The sequence below is a fragment of the Morone saxatilis genome, unplaced genomic scaffold, assembly GCF_004916995.1.
Source record: "Morone saxatilis isolate NCDOM2014 unplaced genomic scaffold, NCSU_SB_2.0 Contig14, whole genome shotgun sequence".
NCBI classification, from domain to species: Eukaryota; Metazoa; Chordata; class Actinopteri; family Moronidae; genus Morone; species Morone saxatilis.
Genome location: NW_023339696.1, coordinates 15,347,625 through 15,375,529, shown reverse-complemented (window position 1 = coordinate 15,375,529; position 27,905 = coordinate 15,347,625). Strand labels below are relative to the sequence as shown.

The 27,905-nt window shown below is 38.4% G+C and overlaps 3 protein-coding genes and 1 long non-coding RNA gene across 5 annotated transcripts; 1 reads left to right on the top strand and 3 right to left on the bottom strand.

Moving 5' to 3' along the window:
* Window positions 1-257: 257 nt before the first annotated feature.
* On the top strand, window positions 258-14,790 carry unkl (unk like zinc finger). Of its 2 annotated transcripts, XM_035654770.1 has the most exons (16): window positions 258-381; window positions 1,048-1,257; window positions 3,225-3,401; window positions 4,120-4,253; window positions 4,364-4,499; window positions 4,582-4,699; window positions 4,982-5,066; window positions 5,297-5,463; window positions 5,926-6,114; window positions 6,966-7,016; window positions 7,128-7,305; window positions 7,406-7,495; window positions 7,624-7,860; window positions 8,042-8,229; window positions 8,344-8,601; window positions 8,778-14,790. In XM_035654770.1, exons 1-16 carry the CDS (start codon window positions 317-319, stop codon window positions 8,931-8,933), a joined length of 2,439 nt encoding a protein of 812 aa, XP_035510663.1. In that variant the 5' UTR covers window positions 258-316; the 3' UTR covers window positions 8,934-14,790. The 2 variants fall into 2 exon arrangements, with proteins under 2 accessions (XP_035510663.1, XP_035510664.1); XM_035654771.1 differs by lacking the exon at window positions 5,926-6,114.
* Window positions 14,791-15,034: 244 nt separating this feature from the next.
* On the bottom strand, window positions 15,035-22,902 carry LOC118323188. The gene is made up of 24 exons (XM_035655118.1): window positions 22,801-22,902; window positions 22,491-22,730; window positions 22,111-22,398; window positions 21,891-22,035; window positions 21,629-21,820; window positions 21,400-21,540; window positions 21,122-21,313; window positions 20,916-21,023; window positions 20,618-20,762; window positions 20,190-20,481; window positions 19,865-19,947; window positions 19,549-19,703; window positions 19,034-19,160; window positions 18,757-18,888; window positions 18,505-18,669; window positions 18,000-18,302; window positions 16,814-16,977; window positions 16,563-16,725; window positions 16,364-16,458; window positions 16,155-16,269; window positions 15,621-15,835; window positions 15,443-15,528; window positions 15,279-15,348; window positions 15,035-15,103 (listed from the first exon to the last, which is right to left on the bottom strand). Exons 1-24 carry the CDS (start codon window positions 22,878-22,880, stop codon window positions 15,035-15,037), a joined length of 3,765 nt encoding a protein of 1,254 aa, XP_035511011.1. The 5' UTR covers window positions 22,881-22,902.
* Window positions 22,903-23,039: 137 nt separating this feature from the next.
* Window positions 23,040-23,584, bottom strand: LOC118322917. The gene is made up of 3 exons (XR_004796477.1): window positions 23,454-23,584; window positions 23,247-23,333; window positions 23,040-23,136 (listed from the first exon to the last, which is right to left on the bottom strand). It is a non-coding gene; the product is annotated as an uncharacterized LOC118322917 (long non-coding RNA).
* A 1,124-nt stretch (window positions 23,585-24,708) lies between these two features.
* igfals (insulin-like growth factor binding protein, acid labile subunit) lies at window positions 24,709-27,593 on the bottom strand. The gene is made up of 2 exons (XM_035654772.1): window positions 27,530-27,593; window positions 24,709-27,397 (listed from the first exon to the last, which is right to left on the bottom strand). The coding sequence occupies exon 2, from the start codon at window positions 27,390-27,392 to the stop codon at window positions 25,659-25,661; it is 1,734 nt and encodes a 577-aa protein (XP_035510665.1). The 5' UTR covers window positions 27,393-27,397; window positions 27,530-27,593; the 3' UTR covers window positions 24,709-25,658.
* Between the last annotated feature and the right edge of the window lie 312 nt (window positions 27,594-27,905).

Sequence of the window (27,905 nt, the reverse complement as noted above, 5' to 3'; positions counted from 1 at the left end):
AAAGGGCTATTTTTATTGCTCCACCAGAATTACACTTAAGATAACAGACAATGATAATAGCTATATGGGGGTATGGAATATGGGGGAAATAATTAATTTTATTTCAAATATATATTTACTATCAATAAAAACAGCACGTTGACGCAGAAGGTCAGCACAGATAAGTGAAGACACAAACAGGCTCAGAAGTATGTCACTGTCTCATCCATGCAGCGCCCCCTGCATCAGTGTCTGCAGTGTGCTGGCGCGCAGGCGGACGTGCATGGACGCGAGCAACAGATCCGAGCGCATGCGCAATTCATTGTTTTGACTGAAAATGCCGTCGGTTTCGAAAACGGCGGCCAATGCGTCCCCTCAAACCGAGAAACCTACCCACTATACGTGAGTAAAGCTGCTGCAAAGAACGACAAAATCGCTCGTTTCCTAAATCGTTACTTGCACGTGCACCTATGCGCGTTTGCATTTCTTGCATTCCTCAACTCTTGTGTGTGTGTTGAAAACATGGTGCTTTTCCTGGCTTTGTGACTACCTAACGTTACATAGCAAACAGCGACTGCACGCTAACGACGCCAACCCTAATGTAGAAAACGCGGGCATCTAAATCCCTTAATTGACAAGCTAATCGCGAACGGAATCGTTTATAGTTGTTTTACGGAGTTGAGGAATTGTTTCGATTAATCCGTTGGATATTATACCGTGAACTGGGTCTGCTAAATGATTAGCCAGGAACTCGCTAACCAGTCTGCTTGTAAATAGCTCGGCCTTATTTTGAGTTCCCTCTTGCTACGCACATTTATGGACGTACGCTCAGGGAGTTTCAACAAGTGTTACGTCGAAATACGTACGTAGTGTGCTTTCTGAATAGCGAGCAACGTTAGTGACCCAAAATATATAGTAGGCTACACCACTAGCAGCATAACACGACACCTCAGTCTGAACTTTTTTTTCTTTCTTTTCTTGCCTTCTAGTTATTTCTTCGTTCGTAATAATTTTAAAAACCTGGTCCCTGATACATTTTTGGTTTTGTTTTTGTCGTTGTTGTTTCAGATACTTGAAGGAGTTCAGGACAGAGCAGTGCCCGTTGTTCCTCCAGCACAAGTGCACGCAGCACAGACCCTTTACGTGCTTTAATTGGCATTTTCTCAACCAGCGGCGAAGACGACCAATAAGAAGAAGAGACGGAACTTTTAACTACAGCCCCGACGTGTACTGCACGAAATACGACGAGACCACAGGCATTTGCCCAGATGGAGATGAGTAAGTCTCCGCTTCATTGCTCTTCTTCAGCTTCATGTATTATGTCAGTGCGTCATGGTGTAGCTGCTGACAAATGACGGATGTTTGGTTGACTTGTTTGGGGATGAAGAACTTTATTTTTAACTTTATTAAACAAATCAAACCAGTAGCACAAAAACACTGGATGTAGTTCACCAGGACATTTCAGTTGTCAGTGGTAGGTGTCTGTCTTCATGGGGAGCAACTGTGTGGACATACCTCTGGTTGCTGTTAAAGTACTTCATGGCTTCATATAGTGAACTTTACACAGAGCAATTAGGAACAGCTATAGAGCTCAGATTTCATGTAGTGACATCTGCATGGGATTTAAAGCATTTCTTTAATTTTGTGACATTCTCATAGACTAAAAAGTTTTTCTCAATTTCACCAGCTTGCTGTGGCTACAGTAAGGCAAGTGTGTAGGATAAGCAAGCTCTCTGCTGATGGCATATGTGCACAACCGCTCACATGAGCCTGAATGATGGATTATTAAGATTATAAACAGTCACTAACAGCCATTTGATGCAGGAGATGTTTTTTTTTTAAATGACCATCAGTAAAGGACTGTATGCTTTTGTAATCAAAGAAATCTAGCACTGATAAGAGTGCTCTAAAGATAACGGGGACTGTGTATTCTTTGCACGAGTGAGGAGTGCAATATGAAGAGTATGATTATGCTATTGTTTAATTTATTTATTTAAGCAGACAAATGGGATTGCAGTGGTAGTTGCTTGGTGATCAGTATTCATTATTTAAAAATGTGACGTTGCAGCAGATGTTGGCAGCATCTCACAGATGCAGTATTTCAAGGGCCACGTATTTGCCCTTTGTGTTGTTGCATGCATTCTCTATATAGAGTATGTACCAAATTCAACATTTCAGATTGAACTTGCACTTTATTTAGCATGGCTGCACCTCTTTGTCTTTGAGATAAGGCAACTTGATAGGTCACCTCTGGGTGCCCTCCAGTATTGTTTATTCACCAATGCTACTGTTAATTTCAGATAATGGCAACATGTGATTACCTAGCTTCATAGTTTCAAAAATGTCAGTTCCCCCCCCATCCTACATTAGAATAACTATTTTGATTGTTTTGCACATAGCATCATTTGTCCTCTGTCATCACAGGGGGAAATAGTTTCTAAACATATTGTGATAGGCTTGTGGCTTTAGAGGGGTCAATTTAATAATTAAGTATTGAGTATTGTCGAGTTGCACAGAAACTAGATTGGTGAATCCTCAGAAGGTGAGGCGATGCCTTTCCTCATTAATTTGCAGCAGGTAGTATATCAAGACAGCAGCCTCTATATGTGATTGGGAATTAAAAATGGCACAGTGTTTAATTGAGCCCTACATAGAAATGAAAAATGAAGTGAGATTATTGAACTAATGGAAAATGAACGGCTGCAATCCTCACAATTCCTCCTCTGCCAATGGCAGCTATTTTTGTATGACCTTATGGGTTGCTATAGCAACTGTTGCTACTCAAGAAAGGAAAAATTGGTTTATTCAAGAGGCTTATTGGCCATACATTTCTGGAGGCATTGCTGGTGTGTCAGCCCTGCAGTCACAGCAGAATCTTATTCCTGATTTAAAAATCTGTGCAACTATAAGAATTCCCTCCTTTTATAATTCTCGTGGCTTTATAATGAATAGTTTGGACCATTTTTTAACTTCATTGCAGTGCTTGCCTGTTTCATGCTCTTAAAAATCATGTCATATTATGCCTGCATACATCTTAAAGTTGCTCTCTCCAATGATTTGTTGAACTTGAAGGAAGGTCAGTTTAAAACCAATTAGTGCTATATTTTGTGTTTATTTTAAACAGATTTGAGGTTTGGATGCACTTTCTGTGCTTTATTTTAACGTCAAGCCAAATCATATTCATTCAGATGTTTTATTTAAATGAGCTGATGAAATATTTCAATGTTGTATCCTTGCTTCCTCAGCTGTCCTTATTTACACCGGACCACTGGTGACACAGAGCGCAAGTACCATTTACGCTATTACAAGACTGGCACTTGTATCCATGAGACAGACGCTCGAGGGCATTGTGTGAAGAATGGCCTCCACTGTGCTTTTGCTCATGGGCCACATGATCTCCGACCTCCAGTCTATGATATCAGGTGACATACAAAGCAAATAGTGGCCTCTCTTTTCCCTGCCAACAGTTTCACTCACAATGGAATGAACAAATCAGCCAATTTAGACATAATGTAAACGGAATACCAAGTGCATATTGAAGGGGATTAATGGTTTGATTGTAACTCTGTTTTTAGGGCTTGGCTCAATGAATTATAAAAAATACAAATCCCCCAACATGTTTTATTGAGCTCTATGTTGCAGAAAGATTCTGTGTGAGATTAGCTGATACCAAGACTTAGGGGTTTTCAAAATGTGTGAGTGAGTGTGTAGTGAGTTCAGTTGATAAACCTCTGCACAATTGTTACATTATCTTTCTTGCTTTTCTTGGTATTTTGATAATATTTCAAGATGTATTTATGAATTGTGTCATCATGCTGTAACTCCTGCCTATAACTAATGCTAAGAAGCGTTATTATGTCAGTTAGTCCAGTATAAATTGTCACATGTCTTTTTATTTGTATAGTATTTTGAGATTTAGATTCACCAGATATCGTTTGATTAAACAAATGCAGTTTAATGATAAAATCGGATGGTGATTGGTGGTTATGTGAGAGAGGCCAGGGAAATTTTACTTTATATGATAACTGTTTTAGACAGCAAGCAAGTTTCCTTTAACAGGACAATAAGTTTAAGTGTGTTCAACCAAGATATTTTTTAACCTTCTGAATAATAACAATAACATACATTTTATGTGCACAGAGAGATCCAAGCACAAGAGGCTCTTCAAAATGGACAGTTGGGATCTGGGGAAGGTATTCCTGATCTGCAGCCAGGTGTATTAGCCAGCCAAGCTATGATTGAGAAAACTCTGACAGAAGACCCCCGGTGGCAAGGTGAGTAACCCCCACTCTGGTGTTAATGGGCTCATGCAATGCCAAAGAGCACCCTTTTTAAGCTAATAAAAAAAAAAAATTACATTAATACTTTTATGTGTATTTTGCAGATACCAACTTTGTTTTAGCCAACTATAAAACAGATCAGTGTACTAAGCCCCCAAGACTATGCAGACAGGGCTACGCTTGCCCACACTACCACAACAGTAGAGATCGAAGACGAAATCCTAGAAAGTTCAAATATAGGTAAGATATGACTCAGTTTAAGTGAAAATAACAAATGGTATGAAGTTTCAGTGGGTTAAGTGTTCTGACTCTATGAATGCAGGTCAACTCCTTGCCCTAATGTGAAACATGGAGATGAATGGGGCGAGCCCTCGAAGTGTGACAGTGGAGACAGCTGCCAGTATTGTCACTCTCGAACTGAACAGCAGTTTCACCCAGAAGTGAGTGAATTTTGTCTGAAAATTAACACAGATGAAGAATAGGTCAGGTAGTGTTGAACTTATACATGCAGCATGACATACATATACAGTAGATCACAGCAGACATTAATTACCATTTTTGTCTATACAAAGATGATGTAAAGTAAAATATAGTTTGATAACATATACATGTATAAATTAATGTAATGACTGTTGTGTTGCACAAGCCTTAAAACTGACTAGATACCAAAACAGTAATGGGGAATATGATATGTAATGTTTGTTTGTTTGCCTTTCTCTAAGATCTACAAATCTACCAAATGCAATGATATGCGACAAACTGGATACTGTCCCAGAGGGCCTTTTTGTGCATTTGCACATGTGGAAAGTAAGTAAAAGACTGTCTCAGTGCTCGGGTAGAGATTTACAAATCTATGAAATTAATTAGTTCTTTCTTTGAGTTAAGGATTTTATATACACACTTTTGAGGAAATTTTCTTTGCCTCCTTCTGATTAATTTAAACATAATCATAATGAATGTGTTAATGTTATTGAATGTTTGCAACCTGGTTCTTTACATACTATATTAAGATTTAATAATTATTTTAATCATTTTAGGAATTCCCTCTACAGAAGAGACCATGAGCTCATTGTTAACAGTGATACAGTCAAGTTCACAGTCCCAGATGGGCTCTCAGCAGTATTCAGAGTGTCCAGTCAGTGAGTGGAACAGTGGAGGCAACTCCACCACCAACGCAACCAGTAGCAACGGACAAGTAGGAAGTGTATGTTTTCTTTGTTGCTGTGTCAGTCCTTTAATAGGAAATTGATCAGAATCAACTCAACCTAGGTGTAGGAAAATTTCTTATGGATACCTGCTTTTGTAGCTACCTTAATCTCAATTCATCAATGCAATTCAGCCATTTACTAGTGTACATGTTGTTTATGATGCTCTCATTTTTCTGTTGGCATGCTTTTTGCACATTATTTTGTCATTACAATTTCCTTGTAGTTTTTTACATTACATTACTACCTTGTTTTAAAAGAACAGAAAAGGCAATTTCCCATTGAAAGTGATATTTGAGACAATGATTCAGTAAAAACAGCTAGTCTTCATTTATTTTTACATTCTCAATAGATCACTTTCATAGTCCATTCAGAATAATGGTATTATTTATTTTATTTTATTTTATTTATCTATTTTTGATCATCATTTTATTAAGATCATGTGCACTTCTCTTTCTCAGGTTTCATGTTCTAATAGCTCAACTGTAACTTCAAGCTCAGGAAGCGACAGTTTGTTATCCCCAGTGGGATCCATCAGCAGGCCCAAATCCTTAACTAATAGTAGTTTATGTTCAGAGTCCACCACATCCAGTGTCTCCTCTCTGACGTCTAACTATCCTAAAGCTCCGGGCTTTGAACGTGAGGATCAGGTACACAGACTGCTCTCTTTAGCTTCAAGAACAATATAACACATAGACAACTTAGGGCTTTACACACAATGTGTCACTGTCATTCATTTTGAATCACTCTTATTTATTTCTCATTCATTATTTGCCATGTCATTTTCTTTTTATTACTTTGAGCCATTTTCCTATGATTTGCACTTTTACTTTTGAGAGATTCAATGGTATCTTATCAATTGATGAGAGAATAAAATAAATCAAAATAAAATATGTAGTAGTTTTTATCTGGGTGATTTCATAACAAACTAGGGTTTTTTTTAGTTGTTCTGAGTGATACGCATTAATCAAAGTTGCATAAATTCTGAGCTCAATCTTGCACTCAGACTGCCTAAATAATATTGACACTGCATACTCAGCCATAGAATTTGTAACTCTACACTCAGAATTCCCCTGATTGACGTCATTGCTTTCTGATGTTGTAATTACAGAAGGCCGCCCACTCAGCAAATTGTTTCTGTTTCTATCATCCAGGTCGTACTGTAATGAAAGGCAACATGTTAGAATCGTTCCTAGTGATACAAGTGAAAGGAAGAGTTAAGTTACCTCTGACTCTGATTAGATATAATTCACTAGACAGTTACCACATGAATTAAGACAAGAACTACTGGAAAATTCAGTTGTATTTAACATTGCTTCAGACCAAGCTGACTTTATCAGGGGAAAGTAAATAATGGTTAACGGCAAAAAGTCTGTTGAAATAGGCTCTTTTATTTTTGTCAGTGTAGAAATGCATTTTTAATTTATATTAGCTGTCGGGGCGTAAAATGTAAGAGTTTGGTCACTTAAATGTGCTGTTTGTGTTATTTGATAATTTTTAGATTAAGAACAAGGGGCAGGTGGATCAAAAATTGATGGACCAAGAAAAACAGGTCTGTGTTTAAATTGGTTACTTTGTTGTAATAACTTGAACATGATATTACATAATATATTATTTACAACATTGGGAATTAAACGTTTTTCTTTTTTCTTTTCTTTTATAGACACAAAATACTGTATTCTCTGCGGTGAACCCTTTGGCATCAAGCTTTACCTCCAGTATAACATCCAGCTTGGCCTCTAGTATTGGCTCAGATAGTTCTTCACCTACCACCTTATCAACAATGAATGCAAAAGCCACTCCTTTCTATCCAGGGAGCAACACTGTGGAGTCTGTGATAGGTATGTGTATGTAAAGTCAACCCTAAACCAGCTGAGCTGACTCTTGCCCCTCTGTATTTTGTTGTCAAATGTCAGCCAGATGTGTTTTGTTTTCCCTCAGGATCCGCTCTAGACCTCAACTTTAGTGACATCAATGTTGCATCCCTTGATAAGGAGTTGGAGGAGCAAGACAACAGTATAGGATTGACAAGTAAGGACCACCTACTTTCTTAAAGTAGTTTCAGCTGTTTGACCTTTTGATCTCAAATGGTCTCTTCATAATTTGCTTGTCAATTTTTAAAGAAAAAAGCAACAGCAGTATTTACTTTGTCCCCAAAGGTCAAAGGGTGCTAGGTGGATCTGCTCCGGTTAACATTCCAGGTTCCCTGGCACGCTCATCCTCTTTTAATTCGTCATCGTCACTCTCCACCTCCCCACTAAGCTCCCTCTCCCAGTCTCTGTCGCAGTCCCTGATGTCTGGGACAATATCGCAGCAAAATCAACCTTCAAACATGTTAGCCAAGCAAGAGCATGGCCTCCTGGGAACACCCACCTCCTCTTCCCAGAACTCTTTGGGTAAGCTGATAGCATCAGACATTGAGTGAGCTGTAAAGCATTTGACTTCAGATTTTAATCTCGAGTCTTATGTCAAAAGAAATAGCTCAAGATTACTCTTGAAATGTTCCACTTACACAGCCAAAACTAACTTTTCACTTTTGTGCTTGGTCTTGTGATTTTTAACCCCTCACTCAACTAGGCTTGAATGGAGGGGCTAGCAACATCTGGGACTTTGTAAGTGGCAGCTTTTCACCGAGTCCGTCTCCAGTTTTCAGCAGCCTAACCTCCACAACCAACAGTGCTGATCTGGCCCGCCTTTTTAGAGAGCTGGACGAGGCCAAGAGGAAGATCAAACAATGGGAGGAGGCCTGGCAACAGGTCAAACAAGTCAGTCTAAAAAAATAAGCTCTCGTTGCAATAAATATCTTTGTGTATCAGAGTGATTTCCCTTTTTATAGATAAGTGAGGTTTTTTTAATCACAAGACTCAACTTTGTTCCAGGCCTGTGAAGCTTGCCAGAAAGACGCTCATGAAGCAAAGGAACAAGCAAAAACGGCCGAGGCAGAGCGGCAGCTGGCAGAACAGAAATGGGAGGAAACAGAGCGCAAGCTGAAAGAGCTCCAAGGGGACTTTGATGTGCTTTGTCGCACCCCTGGAACACCTCTTCTACGTAGCTACGGAGAGCTGGAGCAGCTCCCCTTGTCAAAGCTTCACTCCATCCAGAGTCAGCTGCGTAATGACCTAGATCTTATAGATGGGGTAAGAAAGACTAGATCACACACAGCATTTCATTTGTAGCATGTACATAGTTTTAAAACACTTTATCAGGCTAGCATTCAGATCTACGTTCTGTCATCAAGCATGCTTTTTTTAAAAGTCTGCATGAACTGTATTTTTAAGTTGCAGCTGATATTCATTCTTTTCTTCCCCAACAGGTAATATATCAGCTTCAGTCAAAGAAATGTATAGTTTGCCAAAAGCATGATCGTTGCATTGTTCTGCAGCCTTGCCAACATTATGTACTATGTGAGAACTGTGCACCTAGTAAAACAGAATGTCCCTACTGTAGAACAAAAATATTGAAGTGGTGATGTACAGTTACTCATGGTACTATTTAAAACTTTAGCCCTTTGAAAAACTACTAATAGATAGATTTTCTAAATAGCAATGTCTGTTTCATACAGTGATTGAATTAATTTAGAATAAAATGATGTTTGACTGACAAAACAAATAGTATTATGAATCAGACTGTGTTCAGGAGATTTAATTATTATAGTTTTTGCTCATATTATGTGTACATTACCTGGCCAACCAGATAGCACTCAAATTAGAATATTAAATTACCTTACGATGCCCTTTCTCAACTCTTCAGTTGCGATTCAGTCACTCTAATGGACATAAATCATTTTGTTTACACTTTGTTATGAATACACTCTGGCTAAACAGATAATGCAGTTGTGCTTTCACCAAACAAAATGCAAATAAGCATTGCCACCCTGACATATTGCTTTTACAATAAACACAAATTTACAAAAAAAAAATAATAATTCCAAACAGGACCAATAAACTTGGTAAAAACCTGTATACACAAACACAGTAATGAGTGTTAGTTTGTATTTCTGCCCCGATGTTTTGATATTAATGGATTTGAAATACTTTACTGCGCTTTTAATAAATTATTGACTGATTTGGAAATAGTGATAAATCTCTAATCACTTTATTTAATGCACTTAAAGAAATTAGGTCAATAAAATGTTTTAGTAAATCAGAGATTTTTGAAGAAGGAAAACTTACTTACTGTAACTTGAATATTATATTACTATATTATATCTTAACTGAAAATGGTTCTAGTTTTAAAAATGCATATAAAAAAAAAAAACTGTCCTTGTCATACTATAACTCTTAAGGTAATTTTTCAGTCATCCTCAGGGTGGAAGAAGTTTGAAAGACAAAGTATCCTTTATGATAATATTAAGGGGAGTAGCCCTGTAGTCCACTGACCTGCACAGGGGAAATTGAATATGAACGGTTCCCCATTGTGGACAAAATAATCCCACACATTGATACCGAAATATAGACATTTGTTGATATTTTACCATAATAGCTCATGCCATAGGTATTTCGGGGTTGGTATCTCAAAAGCAAGGAAATCACTGTGTAAATATTAGAAATACTACGGTGATGTTAACCATAAAATGGGCAAAACTCAAAACAGATTTTTCTTTAATTAAAGAGGAACAAATTAAGAAACCAGACTTTCAAGAACCGGAATTTGACTGATACTTAATTCAGTAATCATATTTTTGTTTTAGCCTAATTAGTCTGGATTATGAAATGGGTCGCTGATGAAATTCATTGTCCCAGAAAGCACTTGATGCTCAGAAGATCCATGCCCTGAGAAATGAATACATTCCTGCATTTACCTGTACGTGGAGTAATTGATGAAAGAATAGATCTCTTCCTCCAAAGTACTGTCCAACAATAGAAACTGGTTTAAGATTTGTAAAATGTTTCACAAATGTATTGCAGTATTAGTGCCGAACCACACCTGTATCTGTAAATCAGACTAAACCAGGAAACAAAACAAATGTATGTTGAACAGTGTTCCTCTTTAAGTAAAGCCACATTTTCTTAAACCCAAATTTTCGTTAGCATTTTTTTTTTTCAGTGCAACCAGTCAAGCATCATTATTTTGACCAACTTTCTGAAGACGTTTGATTTCTTACTAAAGCACTTTGTTGACCTGGGACTTTATTAAAGGGTATATAGAAATTTGCTTTAAGCTGCTTTGTAGGTATTCTTTTGTGTCTTTTTTAGATTTATATTTTTTTTTCTATATAAGCTAATGTCTGAAGCTTTTGTGTGTACTGTGAAACATCATTTGAATATTTCATGTTTCCTATTGTTAAATCATGGCATGGTTCTACATATTAAGATTTCATAGAAAAGTACTTAATAGTTTCTACTTTCATAGTTAGATTTATAAAATTTCAATCAAATAAGTGCAAATTTAAGATGCATTTTAGGCATAACCAGCAGCTATAATATCAGTAAGGCACATGCTACATGTTAAGGCTGTTATTCAATCAGTTAGTTTTGTTTTGTAGAGATTTATATAGCCTAGCCATTAGAGAAGCATGTATTGTATTTGCTAAAAGCCTGAAATGGTGATTTTTGTAGGAATCTAGCCTCTTGACCTTGTCTAGAACATATCGGCCTCTAACTCGAAAGTGCCTTGCCTTAGTTGAAAAGGTTATGTGTAGAATTGTCAGAGCAAACACAAGTAGTTGAAGCTTGTGCACAGGTTTCTGCATAATGTGTCTTGTTAAACTTTGCAGAAGCATTGAAATGTGTATGACTATATGTGTATATATAAATATATGCCAGTGTGTTTGGCCCAATCCCATTAAGTATTTCTGCGCAAGATAATTGAAAACAAACATTGTCAGTGCCTGTGTCCTGACTTCAACCTTAGAAACGAACCTTCACTCTCCCCTCCAACTACCCACCCACTCATTCCTTGGTCGTGGTGCTCTTTTGGTGCAGCTTCAGGCTTTGAAATTAGGTTTTTCAATTTAACGTTTGGGAGTATGCAAACAGGACACATGAATTTGTATAGTAACATATAAAAATGCTTTTTAAACAGTTCATTAACTTTAATTTGTTTTATTGTAATAATTCTGCAGTGGTTGAAGAATTCTGTAGTTAACTTGTAAGTTGAATTTTGCATAGCATTTGTGCTTAGGTTCCTCTAATTGAAATGACCTTCTACTGTGTTAAAAAATCTTTTTATTCTTGCTTTAAATTCAATAGAAAATCATGTATCTCCAGGTACACCTTTTGCTACTTATGAATATGGGAAGATGCATTGTTTACATTCACATAAATTACAATTAAGCAACTCAGAGGAAAAATATCAAGAAAGGTTATGGTATTTTAGCATTTTCATGATTATATTACAGCATAAAAGGCAGCCTAAACACTTCTGGTATTGCATGTTATGCGACATATATTAACCAGCTACAAAAAAGACAAAAAAAAAGTTTGCACTGTGTCACACTGCCAGAATATTTGTATTGACTTATTTTTAGTGTAGTAAAGGCTTAATAACTTCTGCAAGCTTCGCTGCTACTGGAAAAGGTATTAATGTAGTTTCCTGTTATACATTTAGATGTTTGAATGTTGTGCATCCACAGCTCAGATTTCAGAAACAATCTAACTCTTAATTTGATTGGATAATTCATTTGTAAATGCATTTGAGTCAAACTTTCAGTACTTAAGTATTTCACTTAGAATGATGTCACCAACCTGTACTGCTAGATTGTCCCCTTTTTTATTTGATTGAAGGTAAATGTTTTTGTTGGATTTCTTCCCCCACCCCCATACACTGGATATCAGTGTACGGTGCAGCTAATTTCACAGGATCCTTTAGTCTATTTTGTTTTGCCTGTGAAGCCAACTAAATTAATGATGTCTAGTGTGATAATATAAAAATGAACCAAAGTGGTGTTCTAGTAGCTGTCCAAATATGTATTCTAAAGGGAAAATTTACCCTTGAACAGGATTCAAATAATTGCTCTTGGACAGATCAGCCTGTAGTTGTGAACAGGGCCGGGTCTTTTGCAGATGAAACCAAGACAAAGTCCAGCATTGTGAGTGGCAGGAATTCTGTTTTCAGATGGATTTTTGCTTTGATATTCCATTCAGTAGAACATATATCCTCTTACTGAATAAACAACAGGACTATGCTAATGGATTTTGCTTACAACATTAATGGACTTGAGCCCATTTTTTGCAGTTTTACCAAAGACCTGTACTGTTGTTATTTCTTTTTTGTACTACATTTCATCGTTGGTTTTATTTCAGTAAGAAACCTAAATTGAGTTTAAAAAAGTAATCACCTAGTACCTTAAATAGATAATGTTCATTAACAGTAATTAATGGCATCTTTTTCTATCTAAAGTTAGCTATAGTGAGTTGATACACAAATGATCAAAAATGCATGGGTCACATCCTTACAGAAATGTGTATTTGTATATTTGATTTTGTGTTAAGTATACATTGACGTTTATGGCAGGTTTGTGCAATACTGGCTAGCACATGCTGACTTTAAGCAAGGATTCAGTGTCAGTTTATTTGTTGTCTACAGTGAAGGAATGTCAAAGGTGAATGACATTTGTGCTTCTGAAGTGGCCATATAAACTTCACTACAACTACTGTTCTGAAGTTTTGTTTATTTGTTGATTTTGCTTAACCACATAATCACAATCACTTTGGAAATTGATGGTTATGCATTATATGCTGTTATGATAGGCCTACAGTGACTGTAAGGTGCTTTCTTTCTATCTGACTGTTTTCTATTCCTTAAAGCCGTGGTCCAAATTAGTTTTTGTTTTTTGTAAAATTACAGGGGACAGATGATGATTGTGACAAAACATTGATGGCAGATACAGACATAATTAAAACTGAGTTGTTGTTATGGTAATTTGTTGTTGGCTGTTGGTTTCTCTTGTGGTCTACTTGCCCTAATTCAAATTTTCTAAAAAGAAATTAAACTAACATTCACTTGGTAAGCACAGCTTGCATTTCTTTACATTTCTTTAGATTTGTTAAAATGTATCTCTAACGGACCAATTACACATTCAAGTACATCTGTGCCTTTAACAATTACATTATGTTGATTGGTATCAAGAGAATATGTCTGAGACAAAATATAACATGTTTAATTAGAATCAAAATTCCAGTGCCTTACAATATTTTTGTGGACCACAAATGTGATTGCTAAATAATCCTGTGCATTCAGGCTACTTGAGTTGAAAAGGAAAAAGCTAATCTAATGAGATTTGCCTACCAGTTCCACAGCAGGAAGCAAAGGTTAGAATTGACTGATAATTGTCTGTCTCAGTCTGTATTTGCCATACCATTTTAAAAAACAAAAACACAGCAATACTTGACCATTGAATACACAATTTTGATCTCAATTAGTCATTTGGCACCAAAAACTCAATTGTTTGTAAGGAAAAGCACCAAATAGGAAGACTCTTGTAAATGAACTGTAATAGATGTTTCATTATGCTCTGCATTGGAATAGTTTAATCTATTTTGCATTATTGTTAGTTGTTGTGTTGTCTTTTTGTTTTTAATATTATGAAAATGGAGCCTGAAGATTTATGCAATCTTGTACATGTATATGAGTATGATGTATGGAGCTGTTCAAATTAAGTAAAATACTAGTACAACAAGTGTTGTCAAAAGTAAATAATCTGAATGTGGAACCATTTGTTCTATACACTTTAGAACAGATCAGTAGAAATGTTATTTAACATTGAAGCCCTGAAATATTGAATGTATTGTTCTAAATTAGGTATTCAATTAATAGGTCACTGGATATTATGGAGCGCAGTTAATTCATTATGATGTAGCATCTAGTTGTGAACTGCTATTCAATAAAATTTATTAGAACTAAAACAAATGCAAGTTTTCAAGTTTCTATTTGTCAGCATAATGCGGATATATAAGGAAAGAAATGTATTTTTCTCAGGGTAATACAGTGATTTAATAGAGAATGTGTTAAATCTGAGGAAACTGCATTTCATAAAAATATTTACTTAATGTCAGTGGGTTTAGACATTATTTATAGATTAAAAAATATGTCCCTTATTTTGTGACAAGCTGTATGGATATGTAGGAAATTCTCTACTGATAATCGTAGAAATTATTCTGTTGGTATATTGACATTTTTTGTGTTGTGAACACAAAAATAGGTGCAAGTCTTAGAATACTAGATTTTTCTTTTCTACATTGAGGATTGTGTACCGCATATTTTCTGTAGTGTATTACTAGTTTGTTAACACTTGTTAAATTGTAACACTACAGTTATGCAATGGTTTACAGAGTTCACAAAGTTATTTTTATCATCTTGAGAATTAAAATAATTTTTCATCTGAAGTGTGTGAATACTCTTTGTCTGAAACACAAGGTACAGAATAAAGTTCTTAGAATACTGTTGGTGCCGAATATGTCAAGAGGACTCCAAAGAAAAACATGAATTACATTACACTGATCTGAAAAACATTTAATTGTCTAACACAACTTTTCCTGAACAGTTAGTATTATAAATTATTTTTTTCATGACATGTTGTAAAAATGGAAACTGATGTAGCTTAACCTAACATGTGCACCAATTTGAACTTCATGGCACAATAGTATGACAGCTCTTGGAAGACAAGACATCAAATAGGTAACATATCAGCTGCTTGGCCTGGAGGAGAGAACAACAAGTGACATGTTGATCAACCAAACAATATTTCATGATAATACAACAAACCATAACACAGAATTACACCTGTTTGGTTTTAACAAAGGAGCTAAATACATTTGTTAATTTATTAAGAATAAATAAAGGCAGTAAAGAAAAAGTGGAATTCATGATTTACCTCTTCCTCACTCTTGGTGTAGATGATCCTTTTCCCCACTTTTTCTAGGTCTGACCTGTCCTTGTAAATGCTAGTGTAATGGTGACGCAGGGAATATGAAACAGTTATTTTTATGTAAATACCCCACATGTTCACACAATAGATTTGAGTGTCTTTGTCCATACCTTTCAAGGATCAGGTTAAAGCAGGTCACAATCATTTCCCCTTGCAGAGCCATGATGAGACAGGGTGTAGTGAAAAGATGAGCCATCTTTTAAAGACATGACAGCAGGGGAAATCAGCTGCTGATTGCTCTATTTGTAAGAAAGTAAGCTCAAACTTTTTTAAACCAAAACCACTCACCTTATCATTGCCTCTCAGTGACACGTTCAGTGTCTCAGCGATATGTTTCCTCTGCTCATTATCTAGTATGCTCATTCTCGCTGCCACCAGATGGCAGCCTGACCTCAGCAACTGCTCCAGCAGGTCCAGCTGGGATGGCACCTGGCTGAGGGGTGGAGCATTTAAGGGTATCAGCAGACAGGTTGTCTGCCAGAGAGCACTGTGTATCAGGGACCCTGGTACCAACAAACAAGCAAAACAGGACATTTGTTTTTGCATGGTTTACAAAGGTCATCTGGAACTGAGTCATATTTCAACATCCATTCCAGAGGAGTCCCTGCCAAAGTCACAATAAATGATTAAATAATTTAAAGGGGCCCATTTTGCTATGCTGTGCAGTGCTCAATGCTTTGAGTTTAAAGTAATGACAATACCATGAGGTACCATGACCACAGGGCATAGCCTTGTTCAAGTTTACAGCATTGCTCGTCATAAAAGTTACCAATACATATAATTGTCTATTTATGAAAATAAAACCAGAGAAGTAGTCCAAACCTTCATTTGGTTCTGATGCCACTGAAGGTGACAGACACTCCTGGGCAATGAGGGCCAGTGTGCAGCTCTGTTCACGCTCCACAGAGGCTAAAGGGTCTGAGCACATCTTGAGTATCTGAAAAAAGAAACCAAGCGCAAACATAGAATGTCTGCCATTTACCAATCAGATGCAGAACCAATGTACCAAGTCCTGTGTGTGATATGCATACCTGCTCCTGTCTCATTGTGCTGGTCTCAGAACAGCAGAGCCCGTTTGGAAAAAGCCTCTTCACATCCTGAATTGCTTTCTGATATGATTCTGATCCTGTAACATTTCAAATAAAGTGCTTAACTTAATGCACTTATACTGTAACATACAGAGTAACCCTGTTTTTGAATGTGCACCAGTGTGCAGTACAGGGCACTGACCATAGATGCCTTTGTATGACTGAGCCATGCCAAAACAGGTTGTCCAGTCCTCTTGGCCCAGCACATACAGCAGCCTTCTCACAGCATTCTCCCCCTCAAGGCAGAGAGCCAGTGAGGAGCCAGAGCACAAGTACTCCACATGGGTCTCCATGTCTGAGGGGTCCTGCACACAACACTGTATGAATTATAATGGCATAAGTTTGGCATGAAAAGAAAGCTTATTTTTCAGTCAGATAATCATTCTCAGTTACACTTTCTGCAGGCAGCAGTGAGGTAGCATTGCTTCTGTCCAGGGTCACTACACGCAGGCCCACTATCCTGAGGCCACTCAGTTGGAGTTTCCAAACTATTTCAGCCAAAGCGTGGTTCCAGATTCCTGGCTTGAATAGGCACACAGTAAGCAGCATCTGTGGGTCTGAACATAAAGTTTGTTTGTTACTGTTACACCACTTTTTAATATTTAAGCATATTGTAAATATTTTGAATGTTCAGTATTATACAATATGCATGACCTGCATCATGTCCACACTATAAAACACAGTTCTGTGACTAAATGATTTATCTTTTGATTTTGACATCAACATTGTAATAGAATCTACAGCAACTCCCACTTAGAACATGATAAAACATCACTATAGTAGTTTGCCATTATTATAGACTATAATAATTCTGAGCTGCACAAAATATATTAATCACTCAGATTTATACTGAGTATTTATGAGCTTATTTTTGAAGACAAGCAACCCTATATACTGCATGTGCTGTTTTGAGCCCGTGAGCTGGAAAACTCTGAGCACGCAGAGTCAGAGAGTTCATCGGTTTAGTTGCTACAATAAAGAAAAATGCCCCTCTGGTGAATTACAATATAAAATATAAATAGAACTGTCTAAGAGATCTGAGGCACTCAAGAGAGTAGTGATTCAAAAATCCTTTAATATCTCATGGCTATTTACTTATAGTAACAGTTAAAAAACATGAAAAAATAAATCATTACCCTCCTGAGTGCCTCAGAGTTTTTCAACAATTCTAAACCAGTAGATTTCCCCAAACTGAAGAGCACCAGAGGGACACCTTTTTTACACTGTAGAGTTTGTTTTGTGACTGAAGATACAATATAATTATTGTGTGCAGGGTAGTTGTTAGGAATCTACTTTTAAATACCACTACATCCACTAATTCCAGAAACAATCAAACAAGCTCAACATGGTCGTTGTGAATATTATTTAGAATTGGGGTTGCTTCCACATTTTGTACTGCAGTTTTGGGGAAGAAACTTCCCCAATTTGGGGCAGTCTGTAGTCTCCAAAGGACAGAAGTGGGGTGGTAAGCCTATTCCCAGCTTGTACACACAAGGCTATCTTTGTATTTCTCCTTAAATGCTGGGATAGACTTAAATGCGTCTAATTGCATGTTTTATACAGCCCATAACAAACCTACCAGGAATGATCTCATGCTCAAAGAAGAAGAGGGACGCTTGTCTGAAAGCCACTTCAGGTGTGGGTGACATCAGGACACTGAGGTTACCAGGGTAATTGCGTGGTAGGAGCTTTTTCAGCAAAGCAAAACCATCCACTCGTCTAAGAGCACACACTAGGGCAGGAGAGGGCATCAGATTGTCCAGGCTGTTGTGACAGAGCTGCTCTCCCACCTCGTATGGACTAAGCTCCCGAGCCTGAATTCGAGTCAACACAGGCAGATACTTCAGGCCCAGCAGCTCGAATCCTGTGCGTTGTACGTCACCTTGAATATAAATTAAAAAAACATTGCAAACATTGAAGAATACGGAGGGGGTGGGGGGGATTCTCTCACATTAATTTGTATTCATTCAACTCTGTAGGCTGCTATCTGTATTTGACAGTGTATTTTGTTTGTTTACTGCCACCTCCAGTTCCAAAGCCCAGAACAGGCTGTGCTCTCATAAATACAGCTGAACTTCACCCACCTGCTGCCCCTTCTGTCAGCACTCTGTGTAGGAGGCTCAGGCCTTGGCTCATGTCCTTCCCACACAAGGTCAAAATCACCACCTGCTCCATGTTAGAGTTGGATGAGCACTTCTGATGGGACAGGATCACACCTGAGGGATCTGGCACTGCACACATTCGCCTAACTAAAAAGAATACATAGGGAACATAAAGGACAACAGCAGAGGATCATCTGCTATAATCTTTACTGATCCTTAACACACAGTGCTTACCAAAGATATGGAACAGGTTACTGCTGTAAGATACAGCGTGGAAACAGAAGCTTGACTCTACTGTGTGAACACCTTCAAGCCTGGAGTGGATGCAACCCAGAAGCTTTTGTGCCTTAAATTCTCTCATTAGGGCTGTAACAATAGGGCAACTGCATGGTTATTTTATTGACAAAGACACAACAATACAGATTTTCACATTATTACATGCAATTTCTTACTTTCCATTTGATTTATGTAGATTATTTATGGTGTGGATATCATTTGAAACAGATCAGACCTGCTGGAAGACTAACACTGTGGTGCGTCGCATTTTCTTTCCTCAGTAACAACACCAGACAGTGAGAGGGCCGCTCCAGCTGCTCCTGATCCGAGGTCCCAATATGTGGACTGCAGAATGCAAGTGCCTTGAGAAAACAAAGATACAAATTTTAAAACTGTGATGAAAAATACAGAAGTACAAGGAGAAATGTGTGATTCCCTAGACCCAACCCAAACCCACAGTTACAAATCCATTAATTACAAAAAATTATCAAGATAACAATTGACAAACAAAATGTCCCATTATTACATAAAACTCATCATTCTGGATTTCAGCACCAACTACAAGGTCTAAGAACAAAAATAAATTTTCTTTTCCACCTTTACAAGTATCTCCAGTAAATTATAATTTTAATTCCTTTTAATTCCCTACAAAGCAAAAAGTATACAATATAAAGAATTAATTATTACTAATTATTGCTATTACTCTACTTCTGAAAGTCTGAACTCTGAACTAGTATCCCGTTGTTCTACCTGTTGGTTGGTGAGTCCGAGGACTGCAGCTCCATTGCTCTGAAGCTGCAGCCTCTGCAGCCCCATCAGACTGAAGCCTCTGCGTTCACAAACAGCCAAAACTTGGCCGTAGCAACATGGAGGCACGACAGGCGACACCACGAGGAGTAAGTCAGCTATGTAGGGAAAAAAAGGATTAACAGCTCCACTCAAGCAAAAATCTTTGATCCCTGCTGCAAAAGAAATTTCCCTCAGGGCAGTAAAGATGAAAGCTGAAAATGAAATGTGGACATAAGCCAGTTTTCCCTCTTGTGACAGTTTTGTTGAGTCACAGTACCTTTTGTTGTAGCACACAGAAAGGAAGGTGATGTGCTTAAATTGAACAGGCTGCCTCTTACTCCGTCCTCCGAAGGTGAAACTCTACACACAGTAATAAGACATTAAAAGTTTGAGCGTGAAGATTTAGATTTGCAGTTGCAATATTTTCAAAAAACTGCAATGCAATTTACCCAAATTAGGACATTCCTCCTTTATTTTTTCAAATCCATCTCACATTTGGAAAAAAAAAAAAAGTAATGATAAATCCAGAAATAACTTTTAAAAAAAGCGTATACAAAGTAAAAAACTTAATTTTATTGAATAATGTTGGAATTCTGACAAACCTATTCGGAGGCCAGTTCTGATTCTGTGGACGTCCTCCTTGGAATCTTCCTGAAAACCACAAGCACAGCTCCCTGTGGACTTCACTGGCCAGTCGAGAGGAGTAGAAGAGTGAAGGTTCTTGACTTCTGCAGTGGAGAGTGTTGAGGGAGGTTGGATCTGTCATTCTGGGCAGCAGAGGATCTAAGGAAATAGTTAAATCTTTCAAAACTGAGTGAGCATGAGGGCCCCGAATAGCCAGGGCAAGAACGGGCTGGCAGGTCTCATCAGTTCTCTGGATGACTGGTACAGCACCTATGAATCAGAAAGAGAGTTTTTATTCAATGAAGACACATTCAAAGGCCACAGTTGGATCCAGGGTGCACACCAGACCAATGAGCCAGAAGGAGAGTTATTCATTTATGACCAGATAGCTTTAGTTATGTCGTACCAGCACTGTCACTCCAGAACCCATGTGGTGGATACAGGAGCCGCAGACCACACACATCAAGTCCTGACTCAAGAACAAGCTGGAGGGTGTAGTGTGTTATGAGGGGCTGTAGGAAGAAAGCTTTGCACCCCAGAGCAACTGATACCTACAACAAAAATGAGAGGAAAGTTCACATATATTCAGTTACTCCATATTTACTGCTAAGTCTCAGATATAGTGTTTCCTGAGCTCAAAAGGCAGCTGTTAAAAAACAATAACCACCACTACAAAGTACACTTTTGAAAGACAATGTGCTGACCTCTGTGTGCAGATCTAGTGTGGTCTCTCTCCCCTTACAAACACGCTCCTGAGTTTCGACAGTCTGCCAGTAAAACGCTGGACTGAGACCAAACATCCTATCTATAACCTGGAATACAAAGCCAAGGGAACAGAATACAGTCAACAGAATGCAAAATCATCTTAGTGCTTGAAAATATACTGAATCACACTTCTGGAGCAAGACACCTTTTTGTTGGAGGTGGCAGAGATGAAACAACTTAAACAGGAAGAGGGAAGATGGATGGGTGAGGCAAAGGCTCGTTGGTCTAGCAAATTTTTGAGCTGAGGTAGCCAGCGGGCAATAAGAGTGAGTGAGGTCTCAGAGAGGAACCTGCTGACGTTGTAATAGAAAGGTGCATGGATGTCTTTGTCCCTTTTCTACAAAACAAACAAAAAGAAAGCATCAGTTCTCAAATCATCAGACATTGTAAAGCCTATAGAGTTTGTTTTTTTTGTCTATTCACCCTCAGTGTATAACAGTGACGAGCCATGACTAGCACATGCAAAGCCAGTCCATCCTCTGTCCACAGCTGCTGAAGTCCTGCAACCCAGAATGGGACCTTTGCACCAACCTCATCTTCATCGGGATGTGGGTCTGGGCCGACCTAATACACAGTAATAAGTGACCTTTATATGATGAAGCATGAACTGAGCTTTGGTTGGTACACATTAGGAACAGCACTGCTCACTAACCAAAGACAGAAACCAAGCCACTAAAGTGTTGTAGATGTGTGATTTGGTTGCAGCTGAATACAGATGTTTTCTCCTCCCATAAGCTCTGTCTCCGACCATACCAGGACTGGAGAGGTTAACGATCAGTAGCATACACCCCTTGCTTTCAATATCCACTGGTAGTGTGCTGATGGACTCTAGATGAGATGCTTCCTGAAAAACACATCATTATGAGTGCAGGCCATTTTTTAAGTACTGTAATTATGACTTTTGAGGCACTTACAAAATCATAAAGGACATCGGTTCTTTCAGCAGCTGGCTGCTTCTGATTTACTGATTTCGTTGGACAGTGTTTGTCCAGTTGTTTAAGAATTTGCTGGTGTTGTTCATGTTGTAACATCTGCTTAACTTCCTGTCTCTGTTGGTCACTAACAAAAGCATTGTAATGGTTAAAATATGTTTATTTTCAATGATGTGCTGTGTGAGTAAAGAAAAAAACATACCTCTGCTGCTTTGGTTTTTTCATTGTACTTTGCTGAGTGGTTGGTGGGCTTTCCATTTTAGGGTTTCTGTACTCAAACTGTACATGTGAAGACTGTTTATCTTCACACAGATGGTGTGACTCATGGCAACATGTAGACTCTACAGTTTTGGGTAGCTTTGCTTTCAGTTCTTCTGTTTTATTCCCTAGCACAGGACATGGAGGATCTGTATATTTATTGGGATATTTACTCCCATTTCTATTCATCTCCCTTATTTTCTGAAGCAACATGCTCTTGCCAGTCACTTCCCTGGAAGCAGAGAAATGGCAATATGAACTGCAACATACTGTGCTGGACTGAAGCATGACAAATGTTTCTAATGCAGTATATATTTACTGTACCTGTCTCCCGTCCGTGATCCACTATGCACTTTAAGACTGGGTTTCTTTGAAGGTGGTGTTTCCTGGTGTGTGTTGTGTTTGGCTGGTGACTCGGACGTTGATGAAAGATTTTGGGATGTTATTGGTGTTTTTATTGAAGGCTCAGGGCAACGCAGGTCAATATAAACAGTGGGACATTCCTGGGGGCTTGGCTGCAACTCTGCTGCCATCCTGTCTGACTTGTTCCACACATTACTCTGTCTGCATGAAAAAGGTGGTTATTATTATCTTATGAATTTGGTCATAAATCCTCATCAGTGATATGATTTACCTGACATGATTTGAACTTTTCACAGGCTCTGACACAGACTTAGATGACTGGCTTTTAGTGAAAGCAACCAGTCTCTCCATTATATCCCGCTGGGCCCTTTTCCTGTCGCCATCTATATACAGAAATGTGTTGAAAGTATGAATTAATATTGTAAATTATTAAATACATAACCCCCGATAAGTAACCCTAAATCATTCACTATAGCTACAGTGGTGTGTGTTATAATTACTTGCCTGCATTTGTTGTTTCAGGTTCGACTGACACACACTGCTGCAGAGACAACCCGTCTTTTTTCAGATTTTGGAGGACATCACCCAAATCCCACTCGTCAAGTCTCTGAAACCAGCGTTTTTGATAAGAGGTTATAACACTTAGAGAATATTTACCTGCATCGGTCGTACCTGGTGACGACTACGCCTAACTTTTTTTTTATTTCCAAAACTTACAGCAAATGAAAGAACGGGACAACCCTCATCAGCTTTTGTGTTGTCCACATTTGGTTTTACAGAAGCGTTCAGCTCACAAGCAGCTGCCTTTAACGAAACAGGAGAGGAGAAGAAAGGACAGGGTGAATATTTAGTGTATGTCATGATACGCTGGTGTGCTTTCCTCTCCCCAGACCAGTGGCTGTGGATTAATATACAGTAACCCACCTCAACATCGGCATCAGAGTGTAGCACACAGCACTGAGTTGCAGTAGCGACTTTTACAATGTCATCCTCATCCACCTTCACATTGTGGCTGCAGGTCTCCTCTGACCAGCATGTCTGTGCTACAGGTTCCAACAGCTGCTGATTGAGAAAACACAGAAACACACACATATATCTGTGATTACCAATCTGCTTTGTTAGGGGGTCCTTACCTTGCTACCATTAACACTCATGAGACTGTAGTTAACTAACCTCCCGTTCATCATCATCTAACGAAAAACTGTCGAAGTCTTCAAGGACCTTCAAGGAAAGACCAGCTGGTCTTTGATATATGGGAATAATCTCTTCATTGTCGGACTGTAACGTTAAGAGGAATCATTATTTGCATTTGTAAATAAAGTTAACTTATGTGACGTGATATAAAAAACAAGTTTTGTCAGTTTGCAGACGTTAGCACATTTCTAGATAGAAAAAAAAACATACGGATGAAGAATCGAAGTCGATGGTTGGTATATGTGGTTTAACTTTCTCCAGAATTGATTCCCAACACGATGAATGATTGTGGTCCATTACTAGCGGACAGGAACAGACCTGCAAATGTTGTTAATAAGGTAGTTTTTTTGTAATGTAACGTTACCGTTTATGTGCCGCAGTTCACGGACATTGCGTGAGGCTCTTTAGTTACCATTGGCAACGGAAAGCTTCTCCGTGCAGCACGTGTGCTCCGTCAACAATGTTGCCTTCAGGTACTGTCAGGAAGCCGCGTAAACAAACACACACAAAAAAAAGTGTTTTACACCTGAACAGACGATTAGCTTACAGGCCTTCTGCTGAGGCTGTTTATGAGTGAGAGAGAGAGAGAGAGACATGTTCAAGATATGTTAAACTAAGTAAGTTTGCACAAATATAACCCAACTGGTGCACAGACATCAGTAAATCCTTTCTATGAACATGCTAACGTTCTGGCTTGTTGAAATGAAACTTATGTTGCGCTAAATGAAGAAAGGACAGGTAAGATAGGTAAACTAGCTTGGATAGCTGTGCTAAAATGATGTTATTCAACCTCCATCTTGCAGGTGCTGCGTCGACCGTATGGTGCAAACTGTTTGAAAGGTTTTGTATGTGTTGTGTATTTTCTTTCTGTGGAACTTTGAGACATGGTGCTGCTGGTGTACAGCTGTGGGTTGGAAAGGTAATTTTGTGGGTACATGGAACACAGGCACACAGACTTTAAAATATTTATTGATTTTAAGGCTTTTTTTTTTAAGGCAACATTGTATTTTTTAAAGTAACAAACATGGATCTTTTCTAAACCATATACACACATAACAACATACTTGAATACATTTCTGAGCTGTGCAGATATTTCCTCCTGCCTTTTGAGAAACGTTTGTTCAGCCAGCCACATAAATGATCAAATTGTGATTTACAGCTTAATCACTTTTTCATTTTGTAACATGCCAGTTTTGTTGCTCTTTGTTTTGCATAGGGTTTATGTGGTTCTCAAAAATTCATCTGTTTCCATTTTTCTTAATGGTTTTTCAACAGTTTGTGGCAGTTTCCCATTTTTATTGTCCCAAAATGCTCATGACCACATCAGTGAAAATGCTATCACACTTGTGTTAATTTGATACTTTGTGTTTTCATGGGCATGAAGGGAGGTCCAAGTGGTTTATTGATGAACAATAAACTTTAAAATATATACAAATATTTTTAAAATACATCTAAATGCATTACACGTTAACTTTTTTTTTTTTGATCTCCTGGAAACATGTCCAAATCCAAAGTGGTAAAACTCTGATCCATCTTACTCTCCATTGTTAATACAAACTTAATTATCTGAAAGCATTTGTGTTGGATTGAGGAACATGCCTGATTCTCCCTTTTTTGCCAAAAGGTGACAGTTTGCCAACTTTATTGCAATTTTCCACAATTAGACAGTCGATAATAAGATATAACTCCATAAAGTTGAAGCAACAGAAATATTGGTTGGTTGGTCTTTTCAATTATAGCATAGCTGTTTTTAAAAATATTGTATGTACATTTATGTGTAAATTTGTAACAAGAACCTGAATCATGCATTAGTATTACAGTTAAAATCACGAAATCAGAAAACTGAATGAGTTTACATTGTTGATAATGTCATGGGTAACATCAGAATTTTTTTTGCCACCAACCAATGCCTTAAAAACCCCTGTGAGGGTTTGTCTAGCAGCTTTGAAAGAGTTCATTGTCAATATCCCGCAGGTCCTGACCAGCTATACGTGGTGGGCTGGTGCATGTAATGTTGTTGTATATGGTGATAGTTGTGTCAGGCTCTTCACCCTCTGCATGGGTCTCCACTTGCCGAGGTATCACCAACGGATTCCTCAAGCTGTAGTTTCTGAGTGGGAGGGCACTGCAGTCACATTTCCACCTGTTGCCAGAGAGCAAAAGTTTTTCCATACTCTCTGGGAAATCGGGGACCATGCTTGTCAAGGCATTAGCTCTCAGGTCCAGATAACGGAGCTTTGGGAGTAACTGTTTTGTGCCATTCTGCAAAAATTGTCGACACTCATTGTTGGACAACAGCAAGTACTCCACATTCTTGAGGCCAGAGAATGTATGGCTTGTGAGAACCTCCAACTTGTTGAAACTTAAGTCCAGTCCCAATAGGCCCACCAGGTCCACAAAGCTATTGCGTTCCACCACAGAGATGTTGTTGTGCTGCAAGAAAAGCCTCCGTAGACCAGAAAGTCCATTGAATGCTTGAGTTGTGATCCTTGTTAGGCAACCTCTATCCAGATGTAGGCTGTGAAGCTTTGACAGACCTTTGAACACTTGGTCGGGCAGACTGTGGAAGCAGCTTCCAGACAGGTTGATGACAGCCACATGAGAGAGCCCTGTGAAACTACCCACTTGTGCCTCCTGCACTTGGTTGTGCTCTAGCTCTAGGACCTCCAGATGACCAAGCCCTTCAAAGATCCTTTCCCCAAGGGCTCGGATCCTGTTGTAGCTGAGTCGTAGCTCTTCTAAGTACTGCAGATCACGGAAAGTCCTGGCCCTAATTCCAGTGATAGAGTTGTTGGAAAGACGCAGTACGTGAAGATTGTGCAGGGTCAAGAAAGTGTCGTCATGGAGAGAAGTCAGTCTGTTGTTAGTGAGATCCAGCCATCTTAGCGACTTCATCCCCACAAAGGCTCTGGGTACCACTGTCACAATCTGATTTTGGGCCAGGTAAAGCTTTTGTAGTTTAGTGAGTTTAACAAACACATTAGCTTTGATAACCTTGAGGTAATTTCCAGTCAGATCCAACTCTTTAAGCTCAACAAGATTTTGGAAAAGCTGTGGCTGCAAGTAAGCAAGTCTATTTCCTGCAAGAACAAGCTCCCGTAGACCATGCAGGTCTTGGAAAGCTGTCTCAGGCAAAACTGCAATTGAATTCCTCCCTAGGTTGAGAAGCCACATGTGTGAGAGTCCTGCAAACAGTCTTTCCTCAATACGAGCCAGCTGGTTGTTGTGCATACTAAGTGAAGCAAGGTTAGGTGTATTCTGGAAGATTGTAGCTGGTATCACCCGGAGGCGATTTCGTTCAAGGTGAATGTGGGCTAGCAACCTAAGTCCTTTGAAAGCCTGAGGGTCAAGTGTCATCAGCTTGCCATTCTCTAGATTCAAAAAGTCCAGGTTACTAAGATCCTTAAAAGACCCTGCTGGGAGTGAGGTGAACAAGTTGCCATCCAGCCAGATAGAATGAGTGGATGGGGGTATGTCAGGTGGGACTTGTGTGAAGTTTCGAACACTGCAGTACATGTTGAGCTCCAAGGTGTAGTCATCATGAAGACAGGTGCATCCCTTAGAACATGGAATAGGCTCTTCGACCACTTTCTCCCCAGCTGTGTCGGGGTCTGGCAACACCAGCGATGTTCCCAGTACCCACAACACCAACAGCACAATGGTTTGCATACCAGCTGTGGATAGAAAATTTACATCAAAATATAAATACTGCAGAATACAGAATGCAATATTGTAACTGTAATTATATTCAGAAATGTTCAACATTACATGTTTTGGTGCTTTAAGGTCTAAATTCTATTGCTTACCTTAAATCTCAGAGGTCTTGATTTAAGGTGGACAGGCTGTGAAATACTGAATGACTGAACCTTGTGCAAATGTTTGTATGCGGAATGGAGTCTGACAAGCCCCCAAAACCTTTTTTTTTTTTTTTTTAAGTCAGGTGCTCTGAAAGTGTATATTAACACATTCATGTCCACTTGTACTGAATGTTGCTAGTAACTGACCTCATGTTTTTTTTTTTTTTATATTTTGTTTTACATCAACATCATCCTTGATAATTTCACTGCAATAATCAAATGTCCCCAATTATTATAATGTTATAAAGTCTGTAAAATTAGAATATACTTTCCATTGTCTTGGTAAGGCGTTATCTGTAATTAACTGTAAGTTCTAAGATTTATA

Bases quoted from the DNA above. Each gene is read 5' to 3' on its own strand.
- unkl (XM_035654770.1), top strand. From the start codon at position 317: ATGCCGTCGGTTTCGAAAACGGCGGCCAATGCGTCCCCTCAAACCGAG. The intron at 4,700-4,981 runs GTGAGTGAATTT...CCTTTCTCTAAG, and splicing joins AACAGCAGTTTCACCCAGAA to ATCTACAAATCTACCAAATG. The intron at 5,464-5,925 runs GTATGTTTTCTT...TCTCTTTCTCAG, and splicing joins GCAACGGACAAGTAGGAAGT to GTTTCATGTTCTAATAGCTC.
- LOC118323188 (XM_035655118.1), bottom strand. From the start codon at position 22,880: ATGGAGAGACTGGTTGCTTTCACTAAAAGCCAGTCATCTAAGTCTGTG. The intron at 20,482-20,617 runs GTACGACATAAC...TCTGATTCATAG, and splicing joins GTTCTGGAGTGACAGTGCTG to GTGCTGTACCAGTCATCCAG. The intron at 16,978-17,999 runs GTAGGTTTGTTA...CTTTATGTTCAG, and splicing joins TGAGCATGAGATCATTCCTG to ACCCACAGATGCTGCTTACT.
- igfals (XM_035654772.1), bottom strand. From the start codon at position 27,392: ATGCAAACCATTGTGCTGTTGGTGTTGTGGGTACTGGGAACATCGCTG.